We start from the raw sequence: 13,809 nt of genomic DNA, 5'->3' as shown, positions 1-13,809 counted from the left end.
TTTAGGCGGAGTGCTGGATCTCTCATTGTCCTTATTCTTGTATATGATTTAATTTTGATTGGAGCGAAACGTTTTTTCCTCTCTGTCTAATATATCAATTCTTTCTAAATTCATCGATTGATCGTCTTTTTTGTAGGGAGGGAGGAAAGCTCGATCCTGGATGGAGTTGCCTAGAAAAGGTAAGGTAAGGATCGCTGAACGACAGCATACGGATAGACTCCCTGTTTGAAAACAACAACCACACCAAGAGGCAGGTAGGCCTGGCCTCCGCACTGGCTAGTGAGACCACAAGCTATTTCATTGGTCAATACTTTCCGTGGGATTCGGGTGTAAGGACCGACCACCAATTTCCGGGATTCGGGTAAATAACCACTTCGCCAAAGAAATGGCAACAGCCTTGACAGCCACCTCGAATAAAACCCCTGAAACAGGGGAAGTCGGGGTTGCAAAAACTTTATTTAGAGGCATGAATAAAGAAGTAAGTAGATCCAACTATAACACGAGTCTTTGCCGCTGTGCCACTTTTATGTTGGATGCTCCTTGACTTTAACTTTTGTCTTTGTAGTAGGCCCTACGTGTAGTAGGCCCTACGTGTAGTAGGCCCTACGTGTAGTAGGCCCTACGTGTAGTAGGCCCTACGTGTAGTAGGCCCTATGTGTAGTAGGCCCTACGTGTAGTAGGCCCTACGTGTAGTAGGCCCTACATGAGTATAGGCCTACAGCCTACAGGACATGGTCGGTGTTGTCTGATGAACATTATCGCTCTTCAGCCTCTTGCACCACACTGCCACCAGCCACTAATTCGAGACTCACTAATTCTGAAGAAACCTGTTTCAAAGGCTACTGACCACTCACTTTGGCCTGGCATGAAATGATCAATGCACCATTGCCAAAAAAATGCTGATATTCGCGATACACAGGCCTGCACCATATTCGACGGGTTTCTGACTTGCTGTTTTTATTATCTGACTAACAGGAGTGTAAGCATCAGTACAAATGCTCCAGCTGGAGCTCTCGGACACTCGATTCAGAACAAATACTTCAACAGTTTTGTAAGGTGACAACACATGGTAAGTGTGTGATCTAGGCTACAGGGACTGAGGGAGGGATCCAGCCCTGCCTGTTTTTGGACAATCTTGAGAAAACTAAGGATTTGTGGTGGATTCACCGACTGCTTTCCGAATTTGAGTCGAATGTCAGTTGAACTTGAACCGAGGAATAGGCCCGGGTGGCAGAAATTGAGTTATTCATAAAAATCAAAGGTTGCAGTTCAGTCTTGTATCCACAGTGCAACTAATGTGCTGTAAACCTTTAGCTTACAGACAGCGGGTTTCTCAAAAAAAATTGAACGCCATCATTTGAGTTGGATTGGAACAGATATTGATGCGGAACTTCATATTTTTACAATTTACTTTGTTGCAGAGTCCCAGGAAGCATACAAAACTATACCATGTGACAAAGATATCAAATATGGCAACAGAGAGAGAGAAAGACTGGATATTTTTGTGTCAGACTCTCTTCCAGCAGGTAAGGCCTAACAGATCCAGACTCAGACATGTCTGAACAATAGAAGCCTTTTAAGTTGGCATTTGTCTTTTACAAGACACAGTTTTTTAGGATAAAACTGTTGTGGGAGAAAAAATGTTTGAACTGTCAACAAACATGACAAATAAACCAGATTACTGAGCATTTTTGTATGACTCCTCCGGAATAATCGATCTCCACGACTCTGAACCTGTCCAAATATCTGTTGTTTTACATTTCAGATGCACCTGTGTTTGTCTTTGTCCACGGAGGATACTGGATCCATGAGGAGTAAGTACGGTTGATAACTTCCTTGTGTTGGCTAATATTGTATGTCAATGGTTCATGTACTGCTCATGGGGCACTCCTAAAGAAGTTGAGAAGAGACGTGTTGTTACATAATACAGAGAGTGAATCATTTAATTTTCTTCTGGCTTCCAGTCATTGTCAAATCAGATCCAAGATTTGGGCTTGGTGTCAAAGTTTGGATCACCAGACATGGAGAGTTCACAATACAGTGATAAAAGAAACCAAGTTTTAACCTTCTGAGACCTATTTTGTCTTTCTTACAGCTATACTTCCTATGCTCTCATGGTGCCCAATTTGACCTCTGCTGGCACTGTTGTCGTAGTTGTTGAGTACAGTTTAGCTCCCGAGGTAAAGCTGGAGGACCAGGTTGAGCAAGTTCAGAGAGCTGTGGCATACGTTTGTGAATGGGCGAAACAACGAGGATCAAGGGGCGTCTATGTATCTGGTCACAGCGCCGGTGGTCATCTGACCGCCATGTGTATGACGCAGCCACACGACAGTTACCATATCATCAAAGGTATGTCCATTTTGTGTAATCTTCCTGTTAGAAACAGTGAGATGGTGTGCTTCCTGCGTGTCTCATTATTGATGTGCTGTGCTTTGATGGTATTCTCAATAGAACCAAAGCAAGATTCATTTGTCCACCTGTCCCCTGGAGACATGCATTTTCATTAGTGTTCTTTTCCATTGTAGGCGTGATTCCTATGTCTGGTATTTACGATGTTCGACCTATCACCTACACAAGTGTAGCAGATACAATGCCACTAACGGAGTATGTATTCAGGGAGAGTGTTGCCAGATAATGCCAGACTGCATCTGTTGCACTATCTATTCAGTTGAACATCAGTTATCAGGACACTACTCTTATCAGTTGAAACAACAGGCCTACATTGTATGAGTCAGACCTGGAATATCCTTATAGAGAGGTTCACTGTACTGGCTACTACAACAGAACGTCTTTCTGAGGGCATCTTTTGGACAGAAAAGTGCTATCTTTGATGGAGAGTTCCTGATTAAAGAGGTCGATTTGAGTGGAAATGATATGTTTGGGACAAAACTCGGTGTGCATCAATTTGAGAGTGAAATGCAAAAAGCGATGTCTGTCAAGAGAGGTTCTGCTGTATTATATTCATCACTGTTTTAGAGAGTATGCCTGGGAACAGAGTCCCATGAAGCAAATCAAGGCAGTCATTGAAGGATGTCGCGACAAGAAGGTCCTGGTGTTATTAGGGGGAGACGAGTCACCAGAATTTAAACGTCAGTCGCATGAGTTTAACAAGGTTCGTATCTGATATGACATTTGAACAAAGTAGCATATTTAGTAGAAGTAGAAGATCATTGACTGGGCATCATAATTTGATGGACTTTCTAAAACATGACTCCACTTTGTCGGCACTTAAAATTCCTGATGCTGCTTGCAAAGTGTTCTCGGCATCATCAAAATCACCCTGTTTAATCCTTACTTAGTTGTTCTACCTTGTATTGTTTTCAGTCATTGACAGATGGCGGTATAACTAGTCAGTATGTGGAGTTGGCCGGCGAGGATCATTTCTCGCTTATTGAGTCGATGTGTAAGAGAGAGTCTGCTTTGTCAGTGGTAAGCACTTTTACTAATATTGTCCTTTTTTGACTTATAAAACAAGACCATTAGATGAAATAGTACAGTACTCATCAGCAGCATTCCTAAGGTTTCCAGTCAAACTTAGGGCTTGACAGCATTCGGCCTCTACAACAACTTGAGAAGAAAGGAGGAGTTGTATGCCACGTTTTCAGTTGAATTACAGTCAAACCAGTCAGGAGCCATCCAAGTCTTTGCGTTCACAGCACCCTTCCTGTATTGATTCTATCCAATGCAGATATGGCCATATTGACTCCTGACTGTGTTTGCAGTATCACAAGTCACTACCACAGTTTCGATGACGATTCTAAATTCTGTTATATGTTATGTGTTTTTTCAGGCAGTTTTAACCTTCATGGGATTGCAAGTGTGAACTTGATGACTGTGATGAAAAGTCGTCATTTCATATGCAACATATCAACATATCAATTAGTTTTAATGACAATTCTTTATTACGCTCAGTTATAAACAGTGAAGTCCTCCCTCTGGGCCGAGGGAGTCAGAGTGGTTCTACTATATATTACAGTCATATCCAGTTTACAAACCAGCAGTACCTGCTGTTAGCGAGAAATGACATATTAGACACGTCTCTTTGAATGGATCATTGTGGATGAAGTGGCTTGGCTTTCATGGGACTGGTTGGTTCGAATCGTTGCTCACAAATTTTACAAAACTGTAATCTTTCGGGTTGATTAATAAATCACAATTGATGTTTGTTCATCTTAGTCTTGATTTGTTTAATCTAAGTTCCATGTCTGTTGTCATCTGATGTGAAACTTGAGAATGTCCTCTCCCCCTGGTCTTGGCCTCAGCAGCCACCCCAAATGACTTACTGGATGTGACCCAAAGATTAATGAAAGACTCTCCCTCTGTACCTATGTGTGTGGAAGAAATGGGGGTTTATTTTTCGCTCATCTGGCTCTTCTGTGAAGGCCGGAGACCCTCTAGCTCTGGATGTCCCTGCCCTATTGTCCATGGTCGAAGCTATACAAGAGACCAAGGAAGATGCCCCTCTACCTATGTATCTAGAAGACGAACCCCCAACATGAGAGAATTTGTCTTACATTATCCCCATGCAGTTCTTTATAAGATATTGAGGTACGGTGGCAACGGCAGGCGATATCACTCTCGGGTGTCCTGTTAAGTCCCCGACGTCTTGTCTTCGGGGCACCAAATGGAGAGGTCTGCGGCGTGAGTGGAATGGATTCAGGAAGTTTATCAACCGCGACGTTAAAAAATGGCGGCCAATTCAAAGAATTTTCCGATTTCTCCTCCAAAAGGTGAATTAAACTCTTGTTTCTTCCAACAATCCAAAAAGTCACAGATATCAGAAGTCACACAAGACATGCCATGATATTGTATGATATTGTATCAGGTATTGATAAAGACTTGGGGCATATGTACATCGTGGGCAGGGTGGTCTTTGACGTTGATCGCGCAGCAAATCTCGCACAAAAGAGACAACAGTAGCTAAGATCTGAAAAAATCATCCTAAAAACCCTTATATTATTTTCAGCAGGCATGGCAGGGAAGCCAGAATTGTTACCCCCTTCAAGTTTTGAAACCAGTAAGCCAGAAGATCCATGGAAAGCATACGCGAAAGCCACTCAGGAACTTGTGTCATTGAAATTTGAGAATCAACGGCTGAGGTAACTAAACTAGGCGGTGTCGATCAGATCAGAGTGATTATAAGCTCAAAATCAGTAATGTGAGAAAGCAACACTCATTGCATGGCGATGATTCACATTCCCTGAAGCCTGAGAAAGAAACAAAATGTTAGATTGTCATAAAGTTATTTAGGCCCCTAGTAAATTAATTTTTGATATTTAACATTTTAAGGGATGAACGGAAAATGCGACCAGAGACCTGCATATCAAGTGGAGAGGTGAGTCATTGCAGATGTCTTTAACCTTCAGCACCTTCAGTGAAACTTAAAGCAAACATCAACAATGAAATCGGGATACCTCTCATGGTTAAAAATATACTAATCTATTTATATTTCAGAAGGAAATCCATGCCAGAGTGGACGTTCATCATCAGCAACCGAGCAGATTGATGGAGCGTCCACATCATTATGATGACATCATCACTCGGCAGGCCGGAGAGATTGCACGGCTACAACAGCAGCTCGAAGAGGTCAAGGGCATTCGGACCCGTGAGGTGGCTGAGTTGGAGGCACAGTTGTCTATCGTGGAGAAGGAGCGAGATAAACTGGAAGGAAACGTGAGGAATATCGTAAACAAGAATGAAAATGAGGTAATGACGATCGGTCAATATTCATTATTCTACTTCAGGCATTCCGGTGGGCCCAGGCTCTCTCTTGAATAGTATCATAAAATACATGAAAAGCAAATGCATTTCATTGTTGTATTTCAGTTGCAACAACTTCAACGAGATCATGACCAGGAGGTCACTGATTACATCTCGAAGCTGAACAACTTTGAGGATGCATTTGGCTCATGTGAGGAAAAGCTTCACCAGCGGACGAGGGAGTTTGAGGTGTATATGGAGAGCATGCATAGGGAGAGCGACCAGAAGATAACATCCCTCGAGATGAGTCTCAGGTCGGTAGCAAGTTCATCTAGCTTACCTTAGCTTGCGTACTGAATTTCCCTCGTCATTGACAAAATTGGAAGTTGATTTGTTACAAGGAAATCACTTTGCTTTTTCGCTTCAGGGAGAAGACAAATGAAGTTGAGATCCTTGAATCGAAGGTTTCCCAGTTGAAGACGTACCTCGGGAAGGTAGAGGACTCGAGTCCTGAACCACTACAGAAGGAGAATGGAAGGCTCGAGACTAATATTAAGGTGAGAAAGACTCGGTGAGGAAACCATGAGAGTTTGTGGGATGTTTTTTTCTTCCTTTACTCTTGTAAGACTTTGTTTTGTGCCTCTAAGACTTGTGGCCAGGTGGGTTCTGCCCTGATGACTCCATCTTCGGCCTTGGCAGATGAGTCCTTCGCAATTTACCCATGTTTCTCACATGGATTGGATCCTGCTAGCCCTGGCTAGATGGAATCACAGCTTTACCTCACATTCAAAGATTCATGCAAAGTCGCCAGCAATTGGTCACACCACTAGATCGTGCTGTCCGTTGTTGAAGATCAGTTCGGAAAATATCACATCATTGCCTCGATTGTTTTCCTCAGTACAGAATGACTTTAACAAGTCTCTTTCAAATTCTGAATGTATGTGTTTGTTTCTCAGGAATTACAGCAAACCCAGAGTTGTCTGGAGATGAATAATCAGCTGCTAAACGTGCGCCTTGAGTCAATGAATGAGATCCTCAGCCTCCAGGAGAAGGAGCTCTCTCGGACACGATCAGAGCTGATGGACCCAGGTAAACAGGCTGTCAACCTCCTCACCAGGTGGCGAGAGAAGGTGTTTGCGCTGCTGGTCCAGTTGAAATCGGTGGACATTACAAACAAGAGGGATGCATCTAATTTCAAAAACGAGGTCAGTTTAAAGTCTCTCATGTTTGGAAATTGAAGTAAATGTATTACAGTATACCACAATCAGATGTGATTTCAACAGCAAGTCCTGATCAAGAGCATTTCAAGGAATAGTCATCTTAGTAGGCTTTGATAAGTGGAGTCTTTAGGGAAGTATCTGTGTGTCTCCCTTCAATCAACTATGTCGCCATCTGAAATAAACTGAAAATATTGTAGCAATGACAAACAACTTTCATTTGCAGTTTGACAACTACAAAGATCAAATCATTTCAACTAAAAATGAAGTGCAGGTTCTGACACACATGGTAAACGACAGGAATGCTGAGTTAGCGATGGAGAGGAACAGTGTGAAGAGTCTGGAGCAGGAGTTGACCAAGGTTCAGCAGTTGGCGCTCGCCCTCGATGACAAGGCCCAGGTCGATGTCAACCAGCTGCAGTACCTTGTGGCTGCTGTGAAGAGGTAAGAGACACGCTGCTGGTACAAACCGTGGTTTGGCAACTATTTGGGCTCAATGTATTGATGTGCTGTGTCTCCTTGACACCCAGAGTGCTTCCTGTCAGAGTGAGTAGGTTTGAGATATCTTCGTCAAATGACTGAGTATGGTATCAAAAACTTCCCTCGCCTTTCCAGTTTTCAGGGGGAAAGTTATGCCTATTTGTATGTCTTGACTTTCTTCCATGCAGCATGTTTGAAAAAGCCTGCAGCACTGAAGCAACATTCCAAGATGTGACCAGCAAGCTGAAGACGTACATGCAGAGAATCAGCTTCGCCAGCAAGAGAGTCACCATGCTACAGGGGCAGTTTGCCAGGAAGGAGGCCCTCGTCAAGTTACAGATAACAGAAGGGAGTAAGATGGCTGGACAGGTGGTGGTTGAGAGCAGGATGGAGGAGCCGGAGAAGGACAGGTGAATGAACATCCTGGCCACATGTTGTGACTGCTTTCTTTTGAGGGTTGCATGGTTGGATCTGGGGGACAAGAATAATTAGACCATTACGACAGCGATAGTCAGAAAGGCCGTCATGTTTGTAAATGTAAATGATACAGTATTTCAAAGTTGACATCTTTGTTCCAGTATGAGCTACTCTGAGCTGATTGTTGAGCTTGATCGTGTGACGCTCGAGAGGGATCACTTGGTTGATCAGATGAAACAGGATGCTGGTCTGCTGAAGGGGAAGGTGGAAGAGGCAAGGAGAAAATGTAGGTTCAGTGATGAAATGTGTTCGAAACCCCTTTTTGGGAGAGTGAGAGGGTAGGTAGACTCTTACTAACCCTGTTGCTGATGGGAGTGACTCAAGTTGTGTTTGAGCATGTAAGAAAGGATTCACTCTTGACCCCTGTTCCGTGAGGTGATATCTTGCTGGTCTTTTTCATCTGTTGAATTCTTTTGTTTCAGATGAAAACGAAGTTGTTGACCTGCGGAATCAGGTGTTGAGGTTAGAGCAAGCTGTCAGAGACAAAACAGATGTGAGTTGCACTTCAAGGTTGTTTCTTTTTTCTGAGCCCCGTGTGGGCTTGTGTATTGTGGTGTTGATTCAGAAGAAACTTGCAGTCTCTTTGTGGAGACGTTTTTGACCTGCCACATTGAAACAGCTACCTCTTGCACAGTCCTAGATTGTCACTAAACCAATTTGATAATATTGTTCATGATGTCTTTTTCCACCCCAGAGATGTCACAATCTGGATCATCAACTTGAAAACTGCTTCTCAGAGCTGGACGACTCTAGAGTAACTGTGGAGAGCCTGACGAGAGAGATCAAGGAGCGCCACCTTCAGTCTGCCATAGAAGAACAAGCGAAGGTGACCCAGGTTGAGTTTACAGAACAGCTGGCGTCTCTGGAGAAGAAACTGAATGAAGCCAGGAAGGAACATACTAAGGCTGGTAAGTACAGAGAGGTATTGTAGCTACACTGCCTGCATTGAAGATATTGTGTGAGCTAACAACACAATGCTTGAATCAGCTGGAAAACTATTTGATTCTGAATGTTGCAATTAATTAATCCAGAGCCTGAAGTCAGAAATGTGTCCTATACCAGGGACCTCGATGACGAAGGCCACTGGATGTGAAAGGTTTCAATATGAGGTCACAACTTGTCCCTTTCTTTCCCTAGTTGTGACATTGCGGCAGTTTGAGCGTCAGGCAGCGCGAGAGAAAGACAGATCGGCTGATTATTGTCTGACATTGGAAAAGGAATATTCGCTGAAGATGGATAAACTAAAACAACAAGTGAGGAGCTTGGAGCAGGAGAGAAACCTCATGATGGTAGGGAAGCACTTCTCTGCAGAAATACACTCTTGATGACACAATCAGTTGGAATGTTATTAACTGCCATAATGCCAGCTGAGAAGTCTTAATTACTTACTTAGGACCCTTCGTGCCCTCGGTGGCACATGGGGCGTTCCCCAGGGTCCTCCACTCAAGTCTGTTGGCTGCTTGCTGTCTGGCTGCCTCCCACGTTGGGCCCTTCTCTTGAAATTCCTTTGCCATGGAACGCCGCCAGGTCTCTCTTGGTCTGCTGAGAAGTCTTGGTGGTGGCTTACTCCTATGAGGGACAGCAATCTGTCATAGTCATGACAGTTTCTTGTCTCTTGTCACATTCAGAGGACTCCTGTCTCATCGCAACCACTGACATGTCCTCACTAACCTCTTCTTACCATCTGATGAGAGCATAGTCTTCTCATTCCAATAGATGGATGGGAGGATTAGGGTGCAGACACCATGTCTACCTCTGTCCCCCAACCATGCCAACATTATAGTTCTCTCTCTTTAACTTGTTCAATTTCGATTGTACACATTTAAAATCTTGTCTAATTATGTCTCTTCTTCAGGCGACTCTCAGACAGGAAGGACTCTTGAAGAAAGTCCATTCTTCTCCAGTCCAAGATCTCGAGTCATGTGAACCAAGCGACCATCAGGAGCCAGGAGTGAGAGCAGGTGACCAGGAGGCAGCTGGTTCACAGGATCCTGCCAAGGGGCAGGCGAAAGAATCGCTAAAAGCTGTCATGGATGACATCAAATCGCTGACATCAGAAATGTTTGAGGACGATGATCAGTGATAGAGATACTTTTAAAAGATGAGGCTTTCAGAAACATTGAGATTGTCAGTACAAAATCGGATCTGATGAGGACAAAGTCACAACCAGAATGCTGAGGTAAGACCGCATTGAAATGTCACATGTCAATGCAAACTTCTGCTGGTTGAAAGTAAAAAACTGCTGGACAGTTGGAACCTTGAGGAATTATAAATGTTGGCACTAAGTAATGACATGTGTAATTCTATATCGTCCGTGAAATAAAGATAGTTTGTCAAAAAACGACTAAAGATATGTTGGATACTTGTTCAATCATGGGTCCTATCATGGTGACCAGTTCTGACCTTCAGCTGGAGATCATGGAATGGCTTGATTGTGACATGTCTGCTGGCGTCTGAAGGCCAAAGAAGCACATCATGATCATGAACTCCCCTGGAGACCAAGAAAATATGGAGAAACATCCAAGTGCAGTCTTGGTTGTGACTTGTCTCTGGCATCTGGAGGCCAGTAGAAATGATGGCCTGGTGGGTCTGGCTGCCTTGCTTGTATACATGTTAAGACAGGCACAAGCAGACTGAATCGGACCTGAGAGATCTTGCCAATGCGTTGAGAGAGTGGTCTGGCAGGTTCGCAGTGCTGTCGACACGGTGGAAAGATGAGACGGTCACGAGCAGACTGAATCGTGCCTCACTGCTCAATCGTGACGTCTATGGTAGGCGGGAGGGGACATAAATCAGAATATATCGGCCGATTAATTACTTCATGTACTTGCGCCGCAAAGGCCTCCGCGAATGATGCGCCGCAACAATGCCCCGCTAAAAACACGCCGCAAAAGAATGCGCCGTAAAAATCTCGCCGCGTGACCCAATTTAAACCAATCAGGAGCCAAGGACGGTTTGAATTTTGCGGCAGAGGTATTTTCGCGGGAGTCTTCTGCACGATTTGCGGGGGACTTATGCAAATTTCGACACTTTAGCGGCGCATTTCTTTAACCAGTCAGTGTCAGTGGGCATGCTGGGTGTCATGCATGCGCAGCCATGTGATCAGTTAATCGGCCGATATATTCTGATTTATGTCCCCTCCCGCCTACCATGGACGTCCACACTCTGAGAAGAATGTGGCCTAATCGGGCCGTCCCATCATATTACCAACACGGTGAGAGAGATGAAACGGCCATAATCAGTTCGTAGTCGGGCACAGCAGGTCTCCACCACTGTTATACCGACACGGTTTGAGAGTTGAGACAGTCACAACCAAATATAACTCAATCATCCAGCCAATAAGGGAAGACAGATGAGACATTCAATAACCTCACAGACAAGGAACATTGCGCTGCTTGGTCACAGTAACGATCTTACAGTTTATCAAACTCCCGACCTGACTGTGCATCACAGTCACAATCTGACATAGACAGTGAGAGCATCAAATAACTGACAATCAGTCAGTGCGTCCTCCTCACTTGGTGTCGCAATCAACCAGTCAGTCGGCTGATTGTGACTGTCTCGTCGCCTGTCTCAGCCTGAAGGAAGAATATCATTCCTGATAGATTCATCACAAGAAAAACGGTTACTGGTTTATCAGAAGTAGCTATGAGAAGAATAATCCATTGTATTTCAAAATCTATGCGTGCAAGTATTTTGTGAGAAATGTTATGAGCAATTGCATAAGAGTCGTAGGTCTTTTGAAAATCAGGCCTTTAAAGTCCGAATGTCCCGATATCAAAGTACATACTAGGCATATGGTATTGGCATTCGAATCGGTTTAGACAAGTACATAAGAGTACATGTACTTAGGCCCTCTCTTCGGTTTGTAACACAGAGTACGATTTGCTATTAAAATGATCGACCATTAAGAACAAGTAAGGGGTTGAATGTCCGTCGAGTAGAAAACTAACGGCTAGTATCGCTCTTGCGGACCTGTCTTTTGGATTGCCTTCGATAGAGGTGAGTTTTTAAACACGAATCTATCGTCTGTGTCATTTGTCCATTGTGCTGGACACGATCAATTCTGGAAATCGTTTGCATTTCACCATCGAAGCCAGTGTGTCAGCGCGGGGTGTCGTCCGCCTGGTTGTTAAAAAGTATTCGGTCTGGTGATGTATAGTGATGTGTTGATTCGTCGTCTACTGTAGTTGTTCATCCTGAGATCAGGTTTTTGATACTCCTACCTCGTATACAAAAAGATCGAGAGGCCGAGTATATTGAAAATCACTGGTTATGTCAGGCATACTTATATTCATCTTTCATTGGCACACCGAAATTTCGTAAAAAGGACCTTATCTCTGAAGATTGATTCTATGTTTTAATGTTGTCCTAAGATAAAGACTAATCTTACATTATTGTGTTTGTAAACACCATTTAGGATAGTCCTCAGCAAATCCCGCATCTTGCCCTGATTGGTCGAATTTCTTTTCCCGAAAGTGTTTGTTGTGTGATTCTTCCTGGTTTTTTGATAATACTGATTTGTTTTAGGCCGGATTTGCAATGTTTGGTTATCAGTCCCTTCCATATCCTAGTCTCGGTCTTCTTCATCAAAGTTCTCTTTCCACTAGACCGTTTTCCCGCTGCAATCGCCACGACGGCAAAGCTTCGCTCGGCCCTAGCTGGTATTCGGTAATCGGACGTGATCCACTGGCGCGGTTGGCGTCTTTTGATGCGACGACGGTACCCCGCTTCCACCGTGGGTCATTTGCATCTGTAGGGCCTAGTTGTGCGGCGGAGAGGGGTGTTACAACTACATACCAAAGGCGACTCCGGGGGGTGTGGGGCACTCTCATAGAAAGGGGTATGCACATACATGACGCAAATCTCAGAGAAAACTGCCCAGTCTGTTTTCCTGCATCTACTATCAGTGCGTTCAGAGTCTTTGAAAGACTCTGGTGCGTTGGTATATAGGGAAACGGTAAAAACATCTGAAGAAAATATGATCTAGAATGCTTGTGTTACTTCTTGGCCTGAACGTGAAGTTACTATCTCGTGGGTTTGTCTTAATCTTTCAGTTCAAATACCAAGTTGACAAACAAGATGTCTGTTTGTGTTTACCATGAACCTCGGGTTTTCACCTACATCTCCGCGGACGGCTAAATTTAGCATGTTATCGGGTTCGTGTGTGTGAAAAGAATCACATAGTTGACGCACATCAAACATTAGCCGATTCCAAGTTTGACGGACAGTTTATTGACTCAAAAATGGTCTTTCAGTTGATTACCGGAAACTACAAACATGAAACGCGACGAGATATTTTTGTCGCGGGGACTTGGAATAATTATCGCATGCGAGAGAAGTATCTCGTCTGCAGTGGAAAACGTAACCCAAAGCAAAATAAAGCATGGGGACACATCCCCTTTAACATCTAAAGGGGGTCCCATGCTGCTTTACTTAATTATTCTCATAGAAAGTCCGTCCCATATGTCCCTACATCAATATGATAGAGTGTATCAATAATTGATCGTCTGCTAATTATAGCTAGAGTTATTTTACCGAATTTCCTGTCTGCTAGAATGGTAACTATTGGTTACCGCGGTAGCTGTGATGCTGTTTCCTGGCCACGGGTAATGATGTATTGATTTTTGATCAAACCTTGACGACCTCGCGCCATGTGCTGTGATGTGTTATCAATCATGCAAGAGGTGTGGGCAAATGAAGTACCTGGGGTGAGGTGTGCCATCATTGATAGCGCGCTTGGCATGCCGATAATGGTACTTGAATGTTACCTTTGGATACTTGACTTTAATTGAAGAGAAAAGATGGATGTTTAGTCTGAGGGATCGTGGGGAAGAAATCACTGGGTCTTTAGAAGAAGAAGAGGCTCTGTTCTGGTAGAGATTATTAAATTGGTCTTTACCCAGACCCTTTGATTGTGACATTGTCCTCATGA

At 43.8% G+C, this 13,809-nt stretch overlaps 2 protein-coding genes across 2 annotated transcripts; both read left to right on the top strand.

The window, feature by feature from the left end:
• Positions 1-312: 312 nt before the first annotated feature.
• LOC135501347 (kynurenine formamidase-like) lies at positions 313-4,170 on the top strand. The gene is made up of 9 exons (XM_064793415.1): positions 313-478; positions 976-1,069; positions 1,422-1,526; positions 1,766-1,814; positions 2,096-2,349; positions 2,526-2,604; positions 2,977-3,112; positions 3,325-3,429; positions 3,791-4,170. The coding sequence occupies exons 1-9, from the start codon at positions 386-388 to the stop codon at positions 3,821-3,823; spliced, it is 948 nt and encodes a 315-aa protein (XP_064649485.1). The 5' UTR covers positions 313-385; the 3' UTR covers positions 3,824-4,170.
• Positions 4,171-4,597: 427 nt separating this feature from the next.
• Positions 4,598-10,185, top strand: LOC135501431 (coiled-coil alpha-helical rod protein 1-like). The gene is made up of 14 exons (XM_064793549.1): positions 4,598-4,730; positions 4,967-5,099; positions 5,290-5,335; positions 5,455-5,706; positions 5,827-6,014; positions 6,128-6,257; positions 6,657-6,905; positions 7,144-7,361; positions 7,586-7,807; positions 7,976-8,100; positions 8,297-8,367; positions 8,569-8,782; positions 9,012-9,163; positions 9,730-10,185. The coding sequence occupies exons 1-14, from the start codon at positions 4,688-4,690 to the stop codon at positions 9,955-9,957; spliced, it is 2,271 nt and encodes a 756-aa protein (XP_064649619.1). The 5' UTR covers positions 4,598-4,687; the 3' UTR covers positions 9,958-10,185.
• The last annotated feature ends 3,624 nt before the right edge of the window (positions 10,186-13,809 follow it).

Source organism: Lineus longissimus, chromosome 17 (assembly GCF_910592395.1).
Source record: "Lineus longissimus chromosome 17, tnLinLong1.2, whole genome shotgun sequence".
Lineage (NCBI taxonomy): Eukaryota > Metazoa > Nemertea > Pilidiophora > Heteronemertea > Lineidae > Lineus > Lineus longissimus.
This window is presented reverse-complemented; position numbering and strand designations above follow the sequence as displayed.

Bases quoted from the DNA above. Each gene is read 5' to 3' on its own strand.
- LOC135501347 (XM_064793415.1), top strand. From the start codon at position 386: ATGGCAACAGCCTTGACAGCCACCTCGAATAAAACCCCTGAAACAGGG. The intron at 1,527-1,765 runs GTAAGGCCTAAC...TTTACATTTCAG, and splicing joins GTCAGACTCTCTTCCAGCAG to ATGCACCTGTGTTTGTCTTT. The intron at 3,430-3,790 runs GTAAGCACTTTT...GTGTTTTTTCAG, and splicing joins GAGAGTCTGCTTTGTCAGTG to GCAGTTTTAACCTTCATGGG.
- LOC135501431 (XM_064793549.1), top strand. From the start codon at position 4,688: ATGGCGGCCAATTCAAAGAATTTTCCGATTTCTCCTCCAAAAG. The intron at 7,362-7,585 runs GTAAGAGACACG...TCTTCCATGCAG, and splicing joins CTTGTGGCTGCTGTGAAGAG to CATGTTTGAAAAAGCCTGCA. The intron at 8,101-8,296 runs GTAGGTTCAGTG...CTTTTGTTTCAG, and splicing joins GGAAGAGGCAAGGAGAAAAT to ATGAAAACGAAGTTGTTGAC.